The following is a 24,768-nucleotide window of genomic DNA, read 5'->3' as shown; positions in this document are numbered from 1 at the left end:
GATTCTTTAACGTAACTGTGTGCTGTGACTTGAATTTTAAACATGCCTAATTCTAAATGTAATCTGTCTAGCTAATGTTAAAAATATGACAGTAATATTGCTCTGTCTTGAGTCAACACCCCTCCCCCACTTTTGCCTTTACATCAACTCCACGTCCCCAGGGCGTTGACTCGGCAGAATCCGGCAGTATAGTATTTCATGTTAGATTTCGAAATGTTTCATGATTTGTGAAGAACTATGCCCCTCTCTGAGAAATACCTTGCACTTGGCAGTTGGCAATAATTCTTCCAGTATATACATACATAAAAAGTGGATCCTGCTTTTGAGGATTTTTATTTTTTTAAATCCCATACATTAGCCCTATGTATCCTTAGGATACAGTGTACAGACTAATATGAGGTGGATTCGCCTGAGACACCAGTTAAGAATAGATAAGGGCCTGAATTCATAGTGAATATTGCATTACATCATTGTATTCTCGGTTCCTGATTTCATTGCATCAAAAGATAATATTGAATACAATGAAAGGTTTTCTATATTGTTTTAGCCCGCCATTAAACTGGGACACTCAAGCGGTGGCAGCAGTGTAATGAATGATAATACTGGCTTTTGGTTCAAAGATGAGGATGCGTGTCAAATTCACGACAGCTTTATCCTGAGCTACAAGTTGATTGAAGAAAAGCAACTTCCTCAGCTTTGTCTGTAGTAACACATTCTGCATTGTACTGAACTTAATTGTCAAGGGATTACTTAAGATTTAGAAAAGGAGTTTTCCCTTTTAAACACAGAGAGCATGGTAGAAGGTGTCAAAGGAAGTTTTAATAGTCATGATGATGATTTTAATGGATGAGTGGCCTTTAAGTCTCAGTTTCATGTCTCACAGTGAAGTGGCAGTTCTCTGCTCAGTCAAAGAGTTACTGAGCACCATGGCAATGTTTTATTCTCCACGTCTTTCCAATGCACAGGGAAGGTTGAATTCTTCATGCACATATGGGATATGCACATATGCTGATCCTGAATTAACCCGCAGTATGAGAGAAATCATGACTAATCATGTTTTTTAAATAATTCCATTTGATGCAGTTTACATATGAATATTTTATGATAAAAATTACAAATTACAATTAGGTTTTAATGAAAAACATTATTTAACTTAAAGTAACTAAACTGCTACGGCTTGAAAAAAGTGTTATATTTACCCATGTGTTGTTCCAGCTTATTCATTTGATATTGTGTTTGTTTAACAGTTTGAAAAGTTGCATGAATATAAAATGTTATTTAATCCATCAAAAAAGACTTCACAGTATTCTTTCTATAAGAGTAAGCTTTGTGAATTGGGCCCATTATTGCATACATTGCACATAAATCTTTACAGGAAGCCGTTTATAATAATTACCCCTGCCACCTTCATAGAAAGTCTGGGAAGTTTTCGTCTTGTATGAAAAGCAGGCCAGCTTCTAAATCCATGTAAGTGCTTTGATTTATAACCATGCCTTTGTAAAAAAGATTGGTGTTTACAGGAAAGTGCAAGGAGGCAATACCATTTTAGGGGATGTGCTGAGTGCAGCTAGATGTTGTGTGCTGTTTTTGTCAATGATGTCACCAGCATACTGACGTCTTCAGAACCTGGTCTGATGGATGGGGACAGCCTCATTCCATTGTCTTTAGACATTGCTGTGTTACTTAATTGCTGAGAAATGCTATTACATCCCTGTGAAAGATTTATTTTAAAAATAAATTAAATACAACTTTATTCATCGACATATGTTGAAACAAATATGGATAACATATTCAGCGTATTTCCCAGGGTTGAGAGGCTTAAAAGAGATTTTAAGTATTTGACACCAACATTAATGACAGACTGTATCCTTAATTGCTGCTTGGTTGTGGTGAGGAATTCCCATTTCAGACTTTAAAACATTTAGCACATCTGTTAAAGGCAGATGTTTTTCTGGAATTGTTGGGAGGGAGTCAAGAAATATTTTTTCTCTTGACTTCTCAAAAGGCAGAATAATTCCAAAGCAGTGCGATACAGTATGTCCTTTTTCTGTGTAAAGTGATTGTTATTGTTGTTAACAAAGTGGCAGCTGGACTACCGGCATCTGAGAGACACAAATTCCTCCAATAACTTCTAAAATAAAAAAAATGACTCATTAATGTATAGTCCAGACTATACCAATAACACAAGTAGACCCTGCCTCTCAGTTATGGGTTGTGTCTTCCATACTTTTATTTATGAGGTTATATTGAGTCCTGCTGAGTCCAGTGAAATGCAGTATACAACCAAAGATGAAAGCTTTTTACTCCAAATCATCATTAGCATGTACTTTTAAAGAATGCACCCAATAAATAACCAGTAATATAAAACTCATACATGGTTAATTCGACAGTCTGATTGTCTATTGGTAAAACCTTTATTGTTGTTATGAAGAATAGATTATAGTATTTACAAAATATGCATCATATTAAGCCGTAGATATACTGTAACAAATGTCATTAATTCTACTCATAACAACACACCCTTCTTTAACATGTGGGACACACAGGTGCTGGTGGGTATCACATTCTCCTGCCTTGTTGGAGGACAAATGGATATTTCGCTTTAAGGTTCTATCACAAAACATGGATAGAGTTTCTGAACACTGTGAGTAGCTCCCCCAGAATAAATAGCTCTATTTTTAAAAACCTGGGGGCAGATATTACTGAGTTAGTCGCCAATGTTTATAGACTCAGGCCCAAATTTATAAAGGGGAAAAACCGACCGCAAAAAGCCCCGTAATGTGCGTGTTCAGAACGGCCGCACTCAGCGTCAAAATAACGACCTATTTTATAAGACTAATTAGGTGAAGCAGACGGTTCCGCAATCAAACAATTTAAATACCCCTCACCGCAATTAGCGGTGGAGAATTACACACCTCTCACAATAAATTGCGGGTTTGGGTCAACCCTGCATGTGTAGGCTACACATTCCAAAAGAAAATGAATGGCACCTAAGACCTCAGCCTGGTACTAGCCATGGTGATGAGGATGCTCAGAAGCGAAAACTGAAATTTACCAATATGGCATTGGAGATTTTGGTACAAGCAGTACTTGTAACACATGAAGATGTGTTACAACCTCCAAATACATCACCAGGACAAAGGAATAAAATATGGAATGTGCGGTGGCTTCTTAATAAACAAATGTCCCACTTCAGAGTTTGTAGTAGGTTGCTTATACATCACGACGCATCATCCAGTTACTGTGCTTTGCATATTAGGTCAACTTCTTATTTCGTATAGAATAATTCCAGGCATATAGACTTTTCAAACTTCAGAAACAATACGTTTTATTTACTTACATCCATGGCAATCAAACGGATGGATAATCCGTCCATTGTTGTAAAGCAATATGTTCAGCAACAATACAGCTGCATACGAACAGTCTTCAGTTTAACTACGACTTATATCTTCTTAAAGTCTTATGCAGTTACAAATATCCTATTTCTTATGTCTGTCTATATTTCTTAATCTATGTATGATTTTAAAGCATATCTGTATGGTATATATGGTCGAAAAACTGTACATGCTCTAGCTACAAACTAACTGCGTGATCTGTCCCTCTGTCCTTTTTTTTTTTTTTTACCGTTTTCTTTCCAACTCGAATTTAACAATACTGCCTGAACCAGTATTGTTAAATACCAGAATGCCATATTACAAAAAATACATTCTGTAGGAATTACTAAAATAACGGTGGAGGATGAGCCCTCATTGTATTATATGAGACTTTTTCTTTTGTGCGCCTCGGAATATCGTTCCATCTTTTCTTAATCTCCTCCACCGTTCTTATAATAATGCCTACACTCTAGAAGTAAAGGCTCTCGATAGAACCTTGCTTTGCCACTGTGGGGAGACCTTTTTAGGTGCTTCTAATAACATTTTTTTACATGGATTCTATATTCTCTATTTGCAGACTTTCTGTTTTGTCATGTAAGCTGTGAAACATGTATTAGAAATTGGAGTTTGCAAAACAATACGGTACCAGTATTATAAACCGTAATTTGCAAACTGACTTGATCAGAAGGGTTAAAAAATTAGCTCTTTGCAAAATGTTATTAAATGTTTCTTTGTCCTTGAAAACGATGTCTCCTTCTTGCTGCAGACAACTCTTCCACATCACCTTGTCTTTTATATAGCCTTTTATATATACTGTCTGACTGCAGCAAATTAACATCTGCTTTTCAGAGTTCTTAAAATAATCACGCAAATACGAGGCCCGCAATTACCGGCAGCTTTAATAAATTAGACAGAATATTTAATAGACCTTATTTGCAAAATCCCCTCCCAATTTTAATTGTTTCATTCAGAAACGCCCCAGAATTACATATGCGTATACATAATTACATATGCATCAAGGGCTAAAGCGCACAGTAACATTGCCCCTGCAAATCATATCTTAATTGCATGTTTATGCCATTGCGTGTTTTTTATAAATCCCATCCAAGAATTCAGAACCCTCAGCGCCCGTTTTACCATCATAAAACATGCGCAGTCCGTTTATAAATCTGGGCCTCAGAGTGGATTAGTTTAAGAGTGTTCTGTCTGCTGACAGTCACGTTGCTGGCCTAAAATCCATGACCATGGCTGTTTCCTATTCTCAATGTTTGGCAAAGCATCATGCCAGTCACTTGTGAATCTCTAGGAGGTGCTGTGTTTACAATGCCTGCAGTGATAACTAAATCAGGGGAATCAAATCACAGTACTGGAGGACCCTTCCTCTCCAGGTTTAACAGGTAAAATGAGATAATGAACTACTTCGTGGTCTGGATGGAGGTTTAATTGGTCCAATTAAACAATTTTTCAATAGGGTTCGAACAAAGACCATGACTGGAAGGGCCAACTTTGGCCACCCCCTGAAAAAGGGTCTGTTTTAAAAAGTCAAACAGCCCTTACATTTTGATGTTTTAAGGCAACTTGTGATTCCTGTTTATGAAAATGTTGGAAAAAAAGGCTTTAAAAAAATTGCTTTCATTTTTACACACTTAATTTTTTTAAGTTTAAATTGAAACTGTGTGACGTGTTTGAGGCAACATGAGACATGTCAAATGATATTTCCTTCTACCCAGTCAACTTTTGCTTGCAGTGACAATTACATTGGTTTGGGTTGAGCCAGTGGTTTAGGGCAAAAATGAGAACATCACAGATTGTCTTACACATTTATAAAGTAACACTGGTAATTTTGGCCTAAAACATTTTTCATTTTCTTCATTCAGCTGTTTTGAACAGTTTTATTTTCTGCAGGACCAGTCGACCTTTAGCAGTGATTTAAAACCCTGTAAAAAAGCTTTCTGTTTGTCAGCCCACAATAAAAAGGGAGTGCGTGTGGGAAATCTGTGAGTGCAGTCATAGACAGAGATAACGTGTGAGGGAGAGAGAGAGACCCAGTGACAGCTGCTGTTGTCTGCTGTTGTCTGTTTTCAGCCAGGGTGGGATCAGCGTCTTTCTCAGTTGTTTAAACAACTGGACAACAGCTGAGTGAGATAAGGAGTGAGCTTTCCATTCTCTCTACTGACAGAAAAAAAAACAACAAGGTTTTTGATACAGGATTTATAGTTGGGAAGACAATGGGAACAACAGCTGATAAAAAAGGCCTCCTAACTCATTCCAAATTACTCGTGTGACTAGTGTTATCTCTGCTAGACCGCATCTAATCGTTAACTATAACTTGAACATTAATGGGTCAATTGCAGCGTACCAGTGATTTAGTCCACATCATGTAAACTAAAATGCAGACTAGAAAATCCTGCATATCTGTACTAACTTAATCCTGATTGCAGTGCACCAAACAAATGATCCCGGTAAATGGTTTAACTGTTCGGAACAAGTGGAACAAGTTAGATCGATAATGAGGACTTATGGCCAAATGTTTTGCATAATGTTGCGCTAATATATAAAATTACGTAGAGCTTTGTAGTTTTCCATATACTTAAGGAAAATCTGACCAAAATTGAAAAATTTGACATTTCAAAATCTAACATAAAAATACTGTACTATTATTATGGCTTCCGGTAGACTTTTGGTATATGATTTTGTAGTTTCTTCGATGACACAATGTTAAATAAAATACCTAAATTACGTTCATATAGTTTTTTTTTTTTTAAAATGATGTAGGTGATGCAAACTTTTGGCTAAAGCTGTATAAATCTTTATATATCTTTACTAATACAATATGCAGAATTCAGTGTCAGATAAATATAAAGGGATCCCTGTACAAAAAGAAAGACAGATTTTTATTACATCAGTGAGATTCACGCAAATATATTTAAGTAGGCTAAAAATACATCTAATTTCATGTCTTTTTGTGTGCAGATCATACTTGCTTTTAACCTGCTGACACTGCTGCATAGGCACAGGAAAGATTAATTTTGTGATAATGGAACAATTAGTTGTTTATAGTTAAAGCATATTAACTGAAACTACATTGTGTTAAACTGAAAACGGTATCAAAGGTACATGATTAAAAAGTGTATTTTAAATGTAGGGCCTATATATATATATTGTGTGGCTTTATTCTCACGGATCCGACTGCCTGAACGCGACGGACATAAGAAATGTACAGAATAAAGTTTTCAGATGTACCAGTAATTTCATGGGAAAAATGCAGCTGTCTCTGCAAAACATTGTAAGCAAGCATACTACGTTTGTCTTACTCTTCACAGTACTAAGTTAATCCACTTGAACAGGATCATCACACATCTGATTTGATACGCTGCAATCAGGATCTTGTTTAGTCTGATTTAGCAGATGATCCACCTGTGATGATTAACTTCTGGTACGCTGCAATCAAGATTTGAAGGTGTATTAACTTTAGTCCAATCAAATGGATTAAATCTGCTTTAATCCACTAGTTAGACACATCAAGTGGACTAAATCTGGTACGCTGCAATTGACCCAATGTGTTTAGAAACGATTTGGAAGGCCATTGCAGATCCAGTGCTAACTGCTGTCAGGAGTCAGATAATGCAGCCTTTGCTCGCTTTAATAACTCTGAACTGAGTATACATCATAATATTTGTAATGAAAAAAAGAGATTTACCCATTTCAATATAAACATTACTCTCTTGCAAAGTTGTAACCGTGGTTCAAGCTACCAAAAAGCGAACAAACAAAAAAGAACTGTTACAAGCCGTGAGGACTCATTCTTTATGTATAACATGGAATTCATTGCAAGCCCCAGTTGTTAATTTAAACATGATCCAGTGCATTCATTGGGAATTGGGAGAGTTTTGTAAATAATTGCTCTGGAAAGCCCCTTGGGCAAGGTCATTATTGCCATCTCAAGTAGAAAATATATTGAATACTGTTGTATCTCTGTTCCATGTTTGTTTCTTTTGTTCTGTACCAGGCACTTGTAGACAACCTGTGCAATAACCAATTAGATGGCTTGTTACTGTTTACAAAGTTCTGTCAAGATTATAAAATGTATTAGCTGTAGTTACAAAGTGACTTATATTAATATGAATTCAGCGATATATCAAACACATTTGATGACAACAGAATCATCTTTACCTGTTTAAATAAGTTAGTGTGCAATTTGTAAAAGCTTCACCTTTTAAGGGCAAGTATATATTGGTTGCAGCTGCTTCTGAAAAATAATTAATTGGGCAACACATGGTTCAACAATTCACAAACTGCTGACTGTTCCTTTGGTGGGGTGAATAATCACTAGTCATCCCGTTACTAACACTGTTTCGTGAACCCTTGAATGAGCTTTACTATGGGTAGACTATCAAATCTAAGGGCCTTGGCATATTGCATACTTTGAATGATACTAAACATGTTCTTAGCAATTTTTTATAAACAGATCTTGTAGGAGTTGCAGAAGATATCTTCTATATTTTTCAAATTGTGTGGGATTTAAATGATTGGACTTAAACACTTCGACATTAAATAGTTTTTGTCTGACTTAAGATATTTGATATATCAGTCTACATTTTATGAAGTACATGTGCCAGTCTGGTGGTACTCAGTTAGAAATGCCAATTTAATTCCCAGATGCGTTGGTTTGGAACCATGGGGTCTAATACAATGATCCTCTGCATACATGACATGGAGATATTTTATACCAATAAACATAGCTTTGTTAGTAACATAGTCATGTAGTTTTATTTTATGGTCAATTTATGTAGTCAATGTTTTTTTGTTTTTTTTTAAGATATGATAACATGAGTAGAGGTGCATAATACCAAAGTGTATGGCTGGTCAATTTTAAGTTTAATATGATTTTCACAACAGGCTCAGTATGGCATATTTATAGCCTTCTTGGGTCCTGTCGGGGTGCATCAAGCAGTTTCAACATTTGTCCTGCTGCCTTAGCGACCCTTGAGGCCTGGGGACTGCAGCTGTGGAATGTAACGGTTATGTCAGCTGGGGAGGAGGAGGGGCTGTCTAGCCGAGATCAATAAAGGTCAGAGTTGTCCCCATCAAGCAGAGCATTTGGTGGTGGTCTCTCCAAGATTCTGTGTAATGCCTTCATTTTTTGTGTCCTTATTTGGAAGTCACAACTGTGACTATCCCTTGTCCTGTTCTGGTCATGGTCCAATATTCCTTTTTTAAATAAATGTAGAATTGTGTAGCTTACGGATGCTGATTAGTACTAAACTGCCCAACCAATTATTTCACGTTTCAAGATCTTCTTGGGTTATTTTTATGCTGAGACCTTCTGTATTGTTTATATATGTTTTAATGACAAAAACAACCTACCTGGAGAGAAACAATCCTGGATGAGAACACTCTTAACCCTGCTCTGAAGAGAAAAACACTGGATATCTAAGGAGTCTGCATTTTATACTGCCTGTACAGCATTTAGTGAATTACAAAGTTTAATTGGTAATTGACAATCATGGCCCAGATGTTGGTGGTCTCATTACAAAAAACAATTCCTTTAAGGTGAGCCAGAGACGTAGGAAAACTGCAGTTTCTTACCAGAGTATACTGGTAATACTTTATCAGCCCTACCATTCCTGCACTTTGAGCATTAGAAGATAATGTACATTAAAAGCAATTGTAACAAACAAGAAAAGAGATGGAAATATTGTACGTCTTGGTTTAACATACCTTTTAAATAATGATACCTTAAACACCTAACACTATTTAGGGGGTATTTAGAGAGGATAGGACCAGTCTGTCTTTTGGCAGGTATCAATCTATTGATTTGTCTGGCCCACTAAAAAGCTACCAACTCCTGGGTCATAAACACAGTCTTTTTTTCTTGAGTTTAAAATGACTTATCTAATGGGAGCAAGTAAGACAATGGCTTCAGAGCATCTGTTTTCTTGTTGGACCTGCTTCATTGTGTTTTTAATAATCCTGTGGAAAAAGTGAGTTTCAGTGGAGCACAGCCAGCCAGTTGTTTTATTGTTGGAAAGAGCAGTTTATTTTATTGGAACGATACAGTAATGGAATTATAGTCACCACTGTATGCTTCGAGGGCTTTGTTGAGGGGAGACAGCTGGTGGAACAAGACAGGAGGGTGTAAAGGGCGGAAATCATCCAGTGCAAGAACTGGAGCTTTATAAGTAAGCAGGAACTGAAGTCAGGAAACGGCTGCCACCAGACACCCTGTGTGTGTTTATGTTGTCTCAGGAAAGTCTCAATTCAGATAAGGTACAGCAATGATAAAGCTAGACTTCTAGTAAGAGAGGGATCCCAGGATTACTCATTTTTTGGTTGATGGCTGATACTGATGCAATTTCAAGTGCTTTCACAGTTGAACGCCTCTATCTTAAAGAATTTAATTAAAAAACTTTGCTTCAGCAATTCAGGAACTGTGCCTTGAATTTATGATATTTTTCTTCGCCTGGCTGTTGTACATACTTTTTGTGTTTAATATCGTAATGTGTAAATGAAAATATTGGCACAGACATACATTTTATGTTGGTGCATTTTATCCTGGGTCCTACAGTAAAAACCCTTGTTCTATTTTAGTGAGTGATGAGATGTCAAGGCATCCACTGTCTGTCTTGATATAATGCAGGAGTGTTTATCTGCAATCCCCACATTTCCCTGTATTATGAAGTTTTACATCTAATCAGTACTGATTTCTAGGAATTGGTTACCCAAGTCAACCAGGCCTGTACATTTCTGGTTTATGTATTGGAATAAATTGGGAACTCAAACATATAGCTGCTAGTTTGACTTCATTTGGGCTATTTTACTGCATTCAGTTTCATTACAGAAAAAAGGAGATGCTACTGCTCAGATGTAATGCAGTTGGCAAGCATTTTCTTCTGTAAGCATTTGAAGTTATTTAAAGAAAAAAACAGCTGGCCTCTTCTAGCTTGCATTTGGGTTTTCTTGTCATGAGACTGAACAGGTTAAACAATAGAAATGGCATTTGCTAATAAGAAACATGTCATCACTGAGCATATCCCATTTGTTGGAAATGTCAGCCCCTTCCATTGTATTTACCACATCTTATCCAATAGCATTTTGGTAGGAAAAAAAATTCAGGGGAATTGATCCATTTTGTGCAAGCTACTGTTTTAAAATGTCCAGAATCTGCTGGCCTCTGCAGCTTTAAGAAGTAGAATGCAACATTCTTTCTCTTTCTCTGTCTTTCACTCTTTCTGTCTTTTTAAACTGTTTTCCCTGGCAACCGAACATAACAACAAACTTCCTCAAAGGATGACCTTGACTTCTCGCTACAGTATCTAAGCCCCTTCTTAGAGGAATTCACTTCAAAACTAAAAACACAAAATAACCGCCATGGGCACAATGGTTGCATTGTCCTTGAAAACAATATGCAACGCTTGTGCTGGAGAAAATGTGTAATTTGGGGATTTTGCTAAGCTCTTTGAGGGGATAAAAAAGCATTATACTTTATTCTTGGCTGTTGACAAATGCTATGGGTCTGGGTAAAATATTGGAATGGATATTTGGATTTGAAAGTGTCAGAAAACTTAACTTGACAGACATACCAATACTGATTTAAATATTTTGACAATGATGCAGATTCTCACAACTTTATATAAAACGTATATAAAGTCACAGTTTTAAAACTGATTTATTTAACTTATAATCTGTATATCCGTTAAACTCCTTATACTGTATTGGCGCTTCAATGTACTAAACATAAAACCTAAAAAAATAAAATAAACAACTCAAATGTTTCATTGATTTAAAACACAATTAAACACAATTGGGTTAAAACCTAAGATCATATGTTCTGAAACAATATATTTAATAGATTTACCCGTATAGTGGATCTAACGCTTGTGACACCAATTATTACAATATTCAGTTCAGACATAAGGAGACATGTTTAACTCCATATTTAATAGTATAATATTTTCTGAATAGCTTTTCTTTAGTGTGAAATAATGCTGGATGCACACACAGGCATGGAGTGCTCTCATTGGGATTTAACAGTGTTTAAAATATAACGTGATTTAATTGTGAATATTAAGGCCATCCCTCTTATAGTGCACCATGAATGGAGATGCTGAGGTAGTCAACTACTCCCTCCTAGCGAGAAGGAGCCTGCTCATTCAGAATTAGTTACAGAGCCCTAGTACCCCTTGCTATCTGATCTAGGCCTGGACTGCAGTGCACTCCATATAGCACTAAGTAACCCAGAGGTTTATTTTGTTTTTAGAACACAGCGCGTGTGAAATTCCACCAACTTTACCAGGAGGTGCTTGTTGAATATTGCAGTAAATACCAGTTACTGGGACCAGCGTCTAAAAAAATAAGCGCCCTGATGAAACAGGAAATAGCTATACAGCAGTGCTATTATGCAACCCACAGTTGTTATACAGTAACTGGTATGCAGTATGCAGTACAGTCATTTTGAATGCCATAATAAGGTGGTGTAAGTGTTAATATATATATATGATGGTGTTCATGTTATAGATAATGTATTATTTATACATGAGCAAGTAAATTCCATGTAGAATGAAGTGTATGTTACAGCCCATGGTAATTTAGTTTTACAATTGAAATAATGTGAAACAAACATGCATTCCATACTTTTAGTATTCATGCCTAAAATGTATTTATCATTGAGTTATCATGAATAAAATAATGTGTTGTTAAGGAGATTTATATACAGAAAATGCCCTTTTCCGATAGGATAACAAGGGAATTGAAGAGGTGGAGGGCTGCAGCTACAATGTTTATTGAAAATAGACCTGCACTGTTTCACCCCAGAGAGGCCAGAACAGACCAGAGTCTTGGATATGTCTTGAATTGTGTGCATTGTATTTTTTTAAATGACAAAATATATATTTTAGAGATTGACATTTTGCTCCATTGAAGATTCTTAGGTATACTACATATACTTTGCTGCTTGCAAAATTGTTTAAAACAGCTGGTTTCAATGATGGAGTATTGCCAAACCCACCCTAACCAGTTACAGTCTGTTTATACTCAGATTCATTCATGTTTAACTATTTGTAAATGTTTGGTGAAATATAATGTCATATTGAAGAGGCAACAATTATCTTAAATACTGTAAACAGCACAATTTAAAAAAAAGTCTGTTGAAAATTACAAAAAAATGTCAAAATAGGAGATGATATATCTCTTTGCTTCATCTTCTTGGCATTACACTTTCATGTTGAGGGGAATAACTATGCCTTAAGCTGCAGCAGTGACTATTTTAGTATTCCAAAAGAACTGATTATAATAAGAGATTGATTACCCCCTTTGGACACTCAAATGGCCAGGTTTTCATACAGATCTCAGGCCTAACTTGAGCTGGAAAAGTTTAACCCTTGATTACAGTCAAACAGTTTTTTTTACCCGCATGGCTGAGTTTAATTCTAAATGGAACCCATGTGAGACAGAGTGCAGGGACGGCTTGGTTGAAAAAAGGAACCTTCTAAAAGCATCACTTGATAAGACTTATTTTTTACATACATGTAATAGCTGTAAAAATGTGCCTGTTAATGGGTGGTTGAATAAGTTTGTGTCTTGTATAACTATTGTTGAAGGTAATTTATTCTGCTTGCTTTGTATACATTTATTACACATATACATTTATTTTCGCGTTGCACTGGCATACTGTAGTGTTAACAGAAACAACTGAATAGGAAACCCTTAGATACATTTCAACAACTAATCTTTCACCGCAAAGAAAACCCATAAAGGGACATATTTTTGGCCTGCTTTGTTGAGCCAGATATGTTTTAATTGTGGGTTGATTAATAGTCTGGGTAAAGTTAAAGTTATTGCTATGGGTTCCTGTAACATAGTTCTTGATGTATTTCTCCGTGACAGACAGCAAAGCTATTGTGGATGGGAACCTGAAGCTGATCCTGGGCCTGATCTGGACCCTCATCCTGCACTACTCCATCTCCATGCCCATGTGGGAGGATGAGGACGAGGAGGACGCCAAGAAACAGACGCCCAAGCAAAGGCTGCTGGGATGGATCCAGAACAAGATCCCGCAGATGCCCATCACCAATTTCCACAGAGACTGGAAGGACGGCAAAGCTTTGGGTGCTTTGGTGGACAACTGTGCGCCAGGTAAGGCTTAACGTTCCCCCAATACAGCACACACAGCTCCTTGGTCTGACAACAGATCATTTATGAGGACTGGTCAATATAGAAAACAGGACATCAACTGTAAATAATATAAATAGATTATTATTTATTTATTTGGCAGAAGCCTTTATCCAAGGTGACTTACAGGTGTTAAAGGGCAGTACAGGGTTACAATGCAAGATTGATATTTAAATACAGTGTAGTTTACAGCAAGTGCAAATAATACTACTAAAATACAATAAGAACTAGGATGCAACAAGTTACGATTACAACAAGTTATATCTACAATGACATATTAGTAGTGCAGTAGTGCAAGGATAGTGCATTAGCTGAGGATCCAGTAACATGGTGCACAGGTCAGGCAAGTCCAGTGCATAGTAGGAGGGGTAGATCAAGAGGGGTGGTATCCACTTTCTTTATTTAAAATAAATGTTTTGACATTTTGGTAGAGCTATAATGCAATGGATGACCCTGGGTATGTGATACCTAGTGACCAAGAAGTGGCTCCCCCCTAATCTCCTGCAATGTAGTTCTAATTATAACTGCTCTTATCAAACTGGGGTATAGTCAAGTACCGAAATTTAGTGGTAATGGTTTCAGTTCATGAAACACAGTGGGTCAGACTGGGGCTGTGGTTGACAGCTGATCTGGATCAAGTAAAGGTCTCTGAGGATTAGGTAATAACTTTAGGCCCAGGTCTTATTTCAATTTAGGGACCTGCCTTCCAAATTAGGCCTGAATTCCTTTTGACCTAGCAGGGAGAGTTAGTAAAGTTTTAAATAGGAATCAGTGTTTGTATTGATCTGTATTTCAGTAACTGAACTTTTCACACAGTACTTTTATAAGTTATTATTTGTTCTATATTTCATATTGTAGGATTGTAGCAATGGGACTCCAAACTGATTTTCATTTTTTAAATTAGACTTGGTACCCAAATGTTTGTTCTGAGGAATTAAAAATAAAAAGTGTCTAGAAAACAAAAAAAGTGTAAACTATTGTTTGCCCCACCCCAACATGTAATCTATGCAGAACATGGATACCATGCATTTCTTTTATTTTTGTAATCAAATTTTTATATACTATACATTTCTTAATAACCACTCCTCAAACAAAGTATGCTGTGACCTTCAACAGGCCCTTTAAACTTTTTTTCCCTTGCATAAGGATCTTAACACTGCCTCACAGCTTTTTCCATGATTCGATCACAAAACACTTTGTTATTGCAACAAGATATTTTTAACATAGGAAGTGTTGAATTCTGTAAGCAAGAGGTTGGAGGGAGCAAAGCTGTTAATGCACAGGAGGCCCATTCTTGTATGCAGGAGATGAATGTGTTTCAATAAGATTTACCCGCTGCACACCAAAATAGCAATAAAACAAAGTGTTGTATCCGATTGTGCTTGTAAGTGGGTGACACTGAACAGCACAAGGGCAGACAATATAGCCAACTAGTGCTTGCAATATGTATAACCATAAAGGGCACATGTTTTTAATTATTCTAAAGAACATGTTTATACATAATGTATGCCAGTATGTAAGATATCTGTGGCCTAGAGTGCTTGAGGCTATTTGTTTATTTAGCAGACACCTTTATCCAAGTCGACTTACAGAGACTAGGGTGTGTGAACTATGCATCAGCTGCAGAGTCACTTACAACTACGTCTCACCTGAAAGACGGAGCACAAGGAGATTAATCTTGAAGTACAGACAGCCTTTTGGATTCTTTTCTAACAAACAAATGCAATCACATTTTAGTTTACATCTTTAAAATGAAACAAAAACAAACAAAAACAAAACCTTTAAAAATAGTATCACATTTTCTTTAAATATCCTAACATAAAAACAAGTAAGAGGTTCTGTGGCAGGTATTTCTTATTGCCGTCCAAAACAAGGATCTGTGATAAATAAGTCATCAATTATCAGTACAGCTGACAAAGATAAGAAAGCAATAGACACTCTATCCTACTCACCCGAGGAAACCTTGTAGTCTTATGAAAGAATTACCCAAGTAATTTGCTATTATTGGACATTTGAAGTCTTATTTTATGTTATTTATAGACTGGCATGGAAAGTTAGTTAGTCTATGACCTTTCATGAGTAACCTTAGCATGTGGTTCATGTGACAATCAAAATAATAGGGGAGGAAGAAACAGAATTTAAAGCATTTCATGGAGGATGAAGACATATAACAGAGACGGGGAGGGGGGATTTGGACAAAGAAGGTTCTGTAATGCTTTAATCAGCTTCTGCGATATATACAAGTGTGTGTGTGTGTGTAGCGTTGTGGGTAACTGACCTTCTGTGTAATGGAGTGTAATTTAAAATGAATTCAAAATGCACTATTAGGTGTCATTAAGATAATTTCCATGAATACTTCAGGAGAACATTAGTCTTCTCCAAACTGTGTGCTCGGTCCTCAGGCTATTGTGTGAATAAATACAATGGCACTGAGCTCCATGGTCAAAGTGGAATATGATTTCTGTTAAACTTAACCAGATGAACTGTGCAAGCATTTCAAAGTGACAGGAATGCAATTCCTAATTGCAGTGTTTTAGAAATAAAAACCAAAAAATGTACTTATATTAGTTCCTGAATCCTGAAATTGAAAAAGATTGTAAATACTTTTTACTTCTACTTCTGGAAATGTAATGCAAAGTTCTATGTGCTTACAATGGTAATCTCTTTATTTGAATGTATGTGACTGTTCCTCAAAATAAACTTTTTTCTTAAATCATAGAAGATTTGGAAGGTTTGCCAGCTTGGACCAGAGTGGCCCTGCACTGGGATTCCAAGAATGAATTACCGTGCTGTCCAAACTGAGGGAAAAAAAACTGAGGGCCTCATAAAGAATATCTTGGGCTCAGCTGAAGACCTATTGAAACATTTAAAGCCCTGTTTCAGAAGTAGAAAACCTGATTTATTTTGTCAGCTGTTTTCATCGTCCAGTTTTTGCTGCCAGCAAGCAATATTGGGCTGTGATTTTTTAACTTGAAGAATGATTCCCATAATTAAGTCCCTCTGTAATACCATCTTAAGATAGCCATATGTTGCCGTTGGCTAAGTAGCCTCCTTTCTGGGCAAGTAGATCACACGGTGTAAATTCTGGTTAGGAATGACCTTTTATACTCTTGTGTACAAGGCAGTGATAGTACAATACACCATTGTCCTATGTGTTTGGTGAGCAATAAAGAGAGTGTATCACTTATCTAAAAAAAGGACTGACCAATTTGACTACTACAAAGTCATAAAGTTTTTTCCTCATGTCATCCCTTTGAGTGAAGGTCAGTAATAATACATGACTTTTTCTTCTCTTCCCTACAGGTCTGTGCCCTGACTGGGAGTCTTGGGACCCTAACCAGCCTGTGGAGAATGCCAGAGAAGCCATGCAGCAGGCTGATGACTGGCTGGGTGTGCCTCAGGTACTGTATGGAAGTGATCATAGTCACACTGTAATTTCAACGGCCCAGATGGTATTTATATATTAATCGCCTTATCTTTAGTCTCCACAAGTTTGGGTTCCCAGATTTTCCCTGGTCACAAATGAATTATTTTTTTTCCAGATAAACAAACCTGCACTTGTTTACAATGTTAGTTTTCCGAGTGAATCAATATTCGAAATGTATAATATTACTAATCTACAATACAGGAATGTTTAACCTGGAACAAGTTTACTTTTAAAGAATGCTCTCTACATCACCTAGTGAATTCGATACCAGGATTTTAAAACTCTGCAACAAAAGAACAATGATAAACATACACTGTATCTAAATTGAGAGGATTTTTCATGCCAGAAAACTCTCCAATAGTATTCACTATTTCACAGTTGAAGTTGCTTTCCACAAGTGGTCTGAATTTTGTCTTAGCTTGGTGGTGAAAGGGAGTACAGCTGGTATGAGGCGGTGCAGACCAATCTCAGTGGAGGGGATTAGTGCATTGTAGAGATTGCAGTAGGACTGAGTCATGGAGCCTGTGGAATGTCTTGTCTAAATGAGGTTTAATTTTCTTGGGTGTCATCTAGGTGGGAGAGCTGCGGCTCATTCTGAAAGTATTTTAAATAGTGTTCTCTTCGAGGAGATCATCAGCATTACACTCGCTATCAAACATAGAAGAATGAGCATCTGCCATTGTGCTAACAGATTTGCCAGAGATTGGGTTACATCTCAGGAGTACAGCAAATAGTATTTTCATATGAAGGTTGTTACAGGGTTACTTTGGTTGAAATCCTTAGTAAAAATAAAATAAAAAAGTCACACTAGATACCTCCAAAACCGAGTTCCTGCAACTTTTGAGTTGTCACCAGATGAGTTAAGACTATGCATTTTGTTATTTATTTGAATATTGTTTCATCTTTAGACCTTTGCTGGTTTATGTTTCATCTATGTAAGTGGAATTCAGATGAAACATAAACCAGCAAAGGAAGTGTTTTATCTTAGTTATGTTTGTAATGGAAGTTTCACTTCTTAGCCAATGCACTGAAAAAGGGCATGTGTTAGTTGAGGCCTAATTCTCTGTGATTTTTCTTATAACCCTGTTGCACACAAAAAAATCTGTGACATTCAATGCAGACAGAAGCAGACCAAATTAAAATAGTTTTTTTTTTGTAATTGTAATTAAATAAGCTAAATGTGTGGTTGAATTTCAAAACTAATTTGTAAATTTGATAAAATAAAAAAGTTGACGCCAGTTATGTTTTTGTGAATAGCTAAAACTGTCACATGCTGTTGTAATGAATATCTTAATTTGATTGTGCTGTAGGTGATCGCTCCTGAGGAGATTGTTGACCCCAATGTAGATGAGCACTCTGTGATGACCTACTTGTCACAGTTTCCCAAAGCCAAGCTGAAGCCTGGGGCTCCACTCCGATCCAAACAGCTGAACCCAAAGAAAGCCAGGGCCTATGGACCAGGTATGAGAGGGTTCATCCATTAACACAGTACAGCAGCACTAACACTGAGTGTATTCATCTAGCATCACAGGCATCTTTACTGCTGTAAAGCTACCTTGTATGTAAATCTGAACCTTGATGTGTTGACTATATAATATATCAAAGCATATTAAATCCAGTGAAATTAAAAGTGAAAATAGATGGCGTTTTACAGCAAGCCTCTGCTCACTCATGATTGGATATCTGTATAACAAGGGGCAGATCTTTGATTCTTCCATTGGTTAAACCTACTAAAGACCTTAAACTGTTTATGTCCCGCCTCCGCTCACTTATGATTGGACTGCTGTGGAGAAAATACAGATCTTCTATTGGTTGATTTTATTTTATATACAAAAATAGAATTGCACGATTAAATAATCTACAATCAATTAGTTGATTAATTAATTGGTCCGATTAATCTATTAATCAGAGCAGCCCTAATATATATGTATATCTATTTTAAAATAATATTTTATTTTGTACATTCTAAAAAAATAATTCCTGAACACATGTATCTGCTTTAGGTGTTGAGCCCCACGGTAATATTGTGCTGAAGCCTGCAGAGTTCACTGTAGAGACTATTGATGCTGGTCTGGGAGAGGTGCTGGTCTATGTGGAGGACCCAGAAGGGCATAACGAGGAGGTTTGAAAATATTGATTTTTATTTTTGAAGAATAACATTTATGTATTCCTATATATATATTTACAAATGTATGTTTTTATGTTTTGTTTCCTGTTTCCTGTGCTGTTTTTCAATCATTGACATGAGAGCATTTTTCAATAAAATACACATTTCTTTTGTATTTTTCAAGGCCAGAGTTATTGCCAACAATGACAAAAACAGAACCTACTCTGTGACTTATGTCCCCAAAGTTGCAGGACTTCACAAGGTAAGGATGTTAATGAGCCTGGGCAAGTAGATAATTTGCTTGTCTGAAATAATCGTTTTTAAAGTTTACTGCTGTTTATCAATGATAAAGCATAATAATGCTCTGTAAAGTCATAGTGACAGTAAGATAAAGGGCAGACAAGCATGGTCAATCACTGGTCAGTAAACAAAAAGTTAAAGCATGGGAAAAGAAATAGAAACTGCACCATAGCAAAACTTTATAAGGGAATGTGCTAAAGATTACATTTCAGAATACCTTTGTGAATAGACCTGGAATAATTGATTATGTAACACAAGTAGGAATTAGTCAAATGTCTTAATCACATGGGGAAACAGAGCTACTAGGTATAACTCTGCAACCATTAGCTGTTACTCTCCAAATCAATATCATAGTATAAGATACATAGTCTGAGATACAAATGTTGTTTTTAAATGATTGTTGGATACAGATAAACCACTGGTGCTCTGAAACCCTTCATCTGCAATTTCTTCCAGGTGACAGTGCTATTTGCGGGTCAGAATATTAACAAGAGCCCCTTCATGGTCAATGTTTCCATGGCACTGGGTGATCCCAACAAAGTGTCAGCTCGGGGACCCGGGTTGGAGCCTGTAGGAAACATTGCCAATAAGCCCACCTACTTTGACATCTACACAGCAGGTATAATGATGGTTATAGTTTACCTTACAGTAGTGCTGTCTGCGGTTTTAATTGCAATTAATTGAGTAAAGCTCAGAATACTAAAAACAAATCATGGCCAATGAATTGAGTTCTGATGTAAACCCTTGACCTCTCTGTCCTCCTCTATAAGGCGCTGGAGCAGGAGACGTGGGCGTCATCATTATGGACCCCCAGGGCCGTCGTGACACAGTGGAGGTCATCCTGGAAGACAAAGGGGACAGCATTTACCGCTGTACCTATCGTCCCGTGCTGGAAGGGCCCCACACTATCTATGTCACCTTCGCAGGGACCCAAATCCCCAAGAGTCCTTTTACTGTCAACATATCAGAAGGTAGGCTTGAGGAGGTTACGTAAGATTATATTAATGTTAATGTATTTGATTTATTGACCATACCAGAAACAAAGTTCTTACACAAAACCTTTAGCTGGAAGAAAAGGGGGTTCATGTCAATATTTCTGTCTGACTTAATAATCAACGTATGCACTTCTTTACTCTTTCTCTTCCTTTATCTTTCACTTCCTTTATCTTTCTAATCTTGCAACAGAGTTTCCAGTTCTGGAAGTATCAGAAAATTATAATACGATTTTACTGTGTCAGTGTGTAACAAGTGTTCTGGTAGTTTTAATATTCATTAAAAAAAAGAATGGTTGACACTTAATATAGGTTATGTAATACTGGTGTGCAATTCCTTAACAAACAAAGAAATCCTTATAATATTTAATTGTGAGAGAATAAAGTGAAAGACTGCAACCCGGTCTACTGTACCTGTATCACAGCATGACCTGCTGGGACACTGTGATATTGAAGGTGAAGTTCTAGGTCAGATCTTAAACCATTGCATTGTAGTTACTGAAGCTATCAATAACATTTATCATTTCTTCTGGTGTGTTCGCAATAGTGGTCCTGAAAAAAAAAATATCTCTTTTAAACCAATAAGAGAGCGAGAGATCAGATTCAGGCACTTCTATCAGCTGTGACCTATGTGAAACCCTGTTCCTCTTGCCTGTCTGTTTTCTAGCTCCCCCATCTGTCCAGCCAGCTGGGGCTCCAGCTATTCAGATTATCCCTCAGTCTATACACACCCCACCAACTGAAAAGCCAAAGAAAGCCCCACCCCCAACTCCACCTAAACCACGGCAACCAAGTTAGTACGAGCCGCTGGTGTGGCTTGTGCCTGTGTAGTCTGGCCCATTGTCGGGACTCACTGCCTCAGAGCTTGCTGGCATGTGCTGCCGCTTTGCCTTCTGTAGTACCAAGGAAGACAGCTTTTTTTTTTCTTGCCTAGGCTTATACAAAGGTGCTTTTTCAGTAGGAACATTTTTTTGTAGTTTTGCAATCCCTTTCACTGTTTTAATGAAAGCAAGATTACCTAACATCTGTTTCTTCTTCTGAAGCTCACGGCGCACGTTAGGTACATTTACAACACTGGCTTTTGATGTTGGCTAAATGTATCGCTCCTGGTTGTTATGATTTCCTTGATAAACAGAAAATGCATTTGGAAGTTGCAAAGTAATTTCAAAACCATCCCTCGATTTTTTCCCCCCTATTTTGAATGCCTTCACTGAACATAGGGTGTAAAACTACAACAGATTTGTTTCCTTTTCCCTTCTATATACTGAACAAACTTTACTGATAACCACAGAACAGTATTATACATGTATAATATGTACTGTAGTTATTCAGCTGTAGCTGTACTGCTCTTGCTAATGACATCTCAGTTCTCTGAACACTTATTTGTACTGCCAAACTTGACCAGCTGGAAAATAATGTTTCAATTTCTCTTCATGTGGAAAAACACATGACTTGCACTCCCCATCTCTGCAGCCGGCATCCATAATCACTTGGACTGTGGTTTGTTTTTTCTTTCACATTTACGCCACATTTTTTCCCTTTTTCCAATCATATATTTAGTATACCTTTTTGTTTCACTTTTTTGAGAAGCCATCTCATTTCTAATTAATTTACTCAGTCAGAAGCACCAGTGGATTAAGTCCTGTATAATGTAGCTTGATTCACAGCCTGCAACTCTAGTTTAAGTACTGTTTTAAACGGCTGCATGGAACATTCTTAATTTCACTATCTTCTTGAGTACCTTTCTGGCTGTTTATTTATTTATTTTGTAAACACTAGTGCTGTTCAGTTTTCTTTTAAAACAGTACAGCATGAAGCCAGCAGTTTTGTGATGCAGACAGCAGCTTTCTGAATGCAGTTACTGTACATGTGGTTTGTTTTTGTTTGTTTTGTTTTGCTTCAAGTATGCAGTCTTCCTGTGCCTATTCTTTTTTTTTTTAATTGGCTTGTGGACAAGCGTTAATGTCTATTTTAGAACTAACACACACCTCCAGTTACCTGAAGATTGGATGCTCTTCTTTTTAACAGCCTGCAACCCCAATGCCTGCCGGGCTACAGGCCGAGGCCTGCAGCCTAAAGGTGTCCGGGTGAAGGAGGTGGCTGACTTCAAGGTATTCACCAAAGGAGCTGGAAGTGGAGAGCTTAAGGTGCTTGTAAAAGGGCCAAGTAAGTTGCCAACCCATACATATATTTATTTATAGCCATACCTTGACTAATTTTTAATTATGGCATATGGTTTGCTACATCATACAACTGACAATGCATACTGTAGATTGCTTACAGCTACTGAATTTTCAAAGGCAGGATTTATAATGTACTTTTTGCCTAAACTAATTGGTTTATCTGTATCATGGCAACATAAAACAAAAGTTATATATGACAGGGCTGGTCTGGTATTTCTCGACATTATATACTGTAATTTATATTCATCCTTGAATTCAGTGTGACTAATGTTTTTTTTTGCTTTTTGTTTCTTGGTAGAAGGTACAGAGGAGCCTGTGAAAGTCACTGAAGTCAGTGAAGGAGTGTTTGAATGTGAATATTACCCTGTGATCTCGGGAAAATACACTATCACTATCACTTGGGGAGGATGCGCTATCCCAAGAAGGTATGGAGGAGTGTGGTATATATAATCTTTAAGAATGCTCTTTAAGTAACCTTTGTTGAGTGTGCTGTAATTTTGTTTTACAATGGATTACTTTATAGCAGCATGCTTTGAGTAATTTCTTACTTCCTGGAAGTTATTTCCTGTGGAGACAAGAATATATCACGCAATTTACCAGTCATATACAGTATAACCTATGATGTATTTTCTAAGATGAATTTTCCGTATTTAAAATTGAAGAACAGTTCTTCTTGTCTTAACATAAGTAACTGAAAAAAACACTGCAGAGATTATTGGTGAGTGAGCCAGCTAATGAAAAGCTCTGACTGCCTAACAACCATTAAGGTTTATACAGAACAAAAAAGGGAACAGGCAGAGGCAATCATCTTTCTGGTGTGGATATTCATGTTTGTTTGTGATCGCTCTAAATCCTGATGTATACTCACAGCCCCTTTGAGGTCCAGGTCAGTGCTGAACCTGGGGCGCAGAAGGTGCGAGCCTGGGGCCCTGGCCTGAAGACTGGCATGGTGGGCAAGTCGGCCGACTTTGTGGTGGAGGCCATCGGAACTGAAGTGGGGACACTTGGTAAGTCAGGAGAGTCATTGAAGAATACTTGCAAATAGGAAAAAAGGTAGATTAAATGTATTCCTTCTTTGCATTTTATATTGCTGTCTAATCTGCTTTAAGCAACTATTGGCAAGTATTAGGACAAAAAACCTAATATGATCATGTTTGCTTCAATAAAGAAACATTCTTTTGTCCTTTCTTCTTTTAATATGACCTAATTACTGTTCCTCCCACTGAGATTATTTTTTTCCAGCCTTCCTTTCTGCCTTGGCTGTAGTGTTTTAAATTGTTAGCAGTTGAGAAAAACAGCAAATGTTAACACATGGGTGGATGCAGGGCCTGGCCCCTCCACCCACTGCTGTGAACATAACTAGTAAAGGTCAAGGCTCTTGGGGGTCATCCAGTCCTCCGACTCGTAGTATTTATAATATGTTAAACATATTCAAAAACTGCAAGTCAACGAGATAAATAGGCCTGCGAGTGAAAAGCAATCTAGGAAAATCTAAAGTAAGAAGAAAATCTTGTAAATCTTGTTTTTGTGTGAAAGCCATCTGTTAGCAAAATATTCATGAGAAAACTAGATTTTATAGAGCATCACTTTAATTGTTGCCTGATTTGACAAGAAGAATATTGCAATTAAGTTTACTCTGGCAGCCTCGACCTATACTTTTAATAAAAACCCAGCAACTTTAATTAAAACTTGGTTCTTTTCCCAATTTTTCCACATTTACAAAGCTCGAGGGTAATGCAATAAACTGAGTAAATTGCATTTAATTGAGTATTTACTGACTGTTTTTCCACAATATAACACCTTCCCCAGGGAGAGAGTCAGCAGGTCACTATTGCTATACTTGCTGATGGAAGTAGAACGGCTGTGAGTTCATTCCTAACTTTCTCAGCATATTGCTTGTGTTGCCATAACTGAAGATCGGCTTTACTCTACCTCTTCACTGAGGGAGATAACATTTAGGCCAGTGTGACTAAGAACTAGAACCTCATGAATATACAGTCTCATGCTGGGGCTCATACTATAGCAATGGAGTGCTGTAGTAAAGCTTCCAAGTTCTCTCAGATGGACTGTTGAGTAAATGTTTCTCATGTAACAGTGGTGACAATTTCATTGGCAATGTTCTTTTATACAAAATGATTCATAAATAAGGTACATGGGATATGGATACTGCCAGGCAGGTCTCTTAGTTCATTCCAGGTCTCTTTATTACCAGCCT

The 24,768-nt window shown here is 37.1% G+C and overlaps 1 protein-coding gene across 5 annotated transcripts in view; it reads left to right on the top strand.

Annotated features, from left to right (window-relative positions):
* The window catches only part of LOC117415233 (filamin-C-like), a 54,770-nt gene that overhangs the window by 7,222 nt on the left and 22,780 nt on the right, over positions 1 to 24,768 (top strand). For 3 of the 5 annotated variants that reach the window (XM_034921923.2, XM_034921920.2, XM_034921919.2), the window contains exons 2-12: positions 13,260 to 13,508; positions 16,848 to 16,945; positions 18,282 to 18,432; positions 18,975 to 19,093; positions 19,263 to 19,340; positions 19,835 to 19,997; positions 20,149 to 20,349; positions 21,038 to 21,163; positions 22,399 to 22,536; positions 22,852 to 22,978; positions 23,424 to 23,560. In XM_034921923.2, coding sequence (XP_034777814.2) covers positions 13,260 to 13,508; positions 16,848 to 16,945; positions 18,282 to 18,432; positions 18,975 to 19,093; positions 19,263 to 19,340; positions 19,835 to 19,997; positions 20,149 to 20,349; positions 21,038 to 21,163; positions 22,399 to 22,536; positions 22,852 to 22,978; positions 23,424 to 23,560 — 1,587 coding nt within the window. The remainder of the gene's footprint in view (positions 1 to 13,259; positions 13,509 to 16,847; positions 16,946 to 18,281; positions 18,433 to 18,974; positions 19,094 to 19,262; positions 19,341 to 19,834; positions 19,998 to 20,148; positions 20,350 to 21,037; positions 21,164 to 22,398; positions 22,537 to 22,851; positions 22,979 to 23,423; positions 23,561 to 24,768) is intronic. The other 2 variants (XM_034921921.2, XM_034921922.2) reach the window with 1 other exon arrangement.

This window comes from Acipenser ruthenus, chromosome 7, assembly GCF_902713425.1.
Source record: "Acipenser ruthenus chromosome 7, fAciRut3.2 maternal haplotype, whole genome shotgun sequence".
In the NCBI taxonomy this organism is placed as follows: Eukaryota; Metazoa; Chordata; class Actinopteri; order Acipenseriformes; family Acipenseridae; genus Acipenser; species Acipenser ruthenus.
This window is presented reverse-complemented; position numbering and strand designations above follow the sequence as displayed.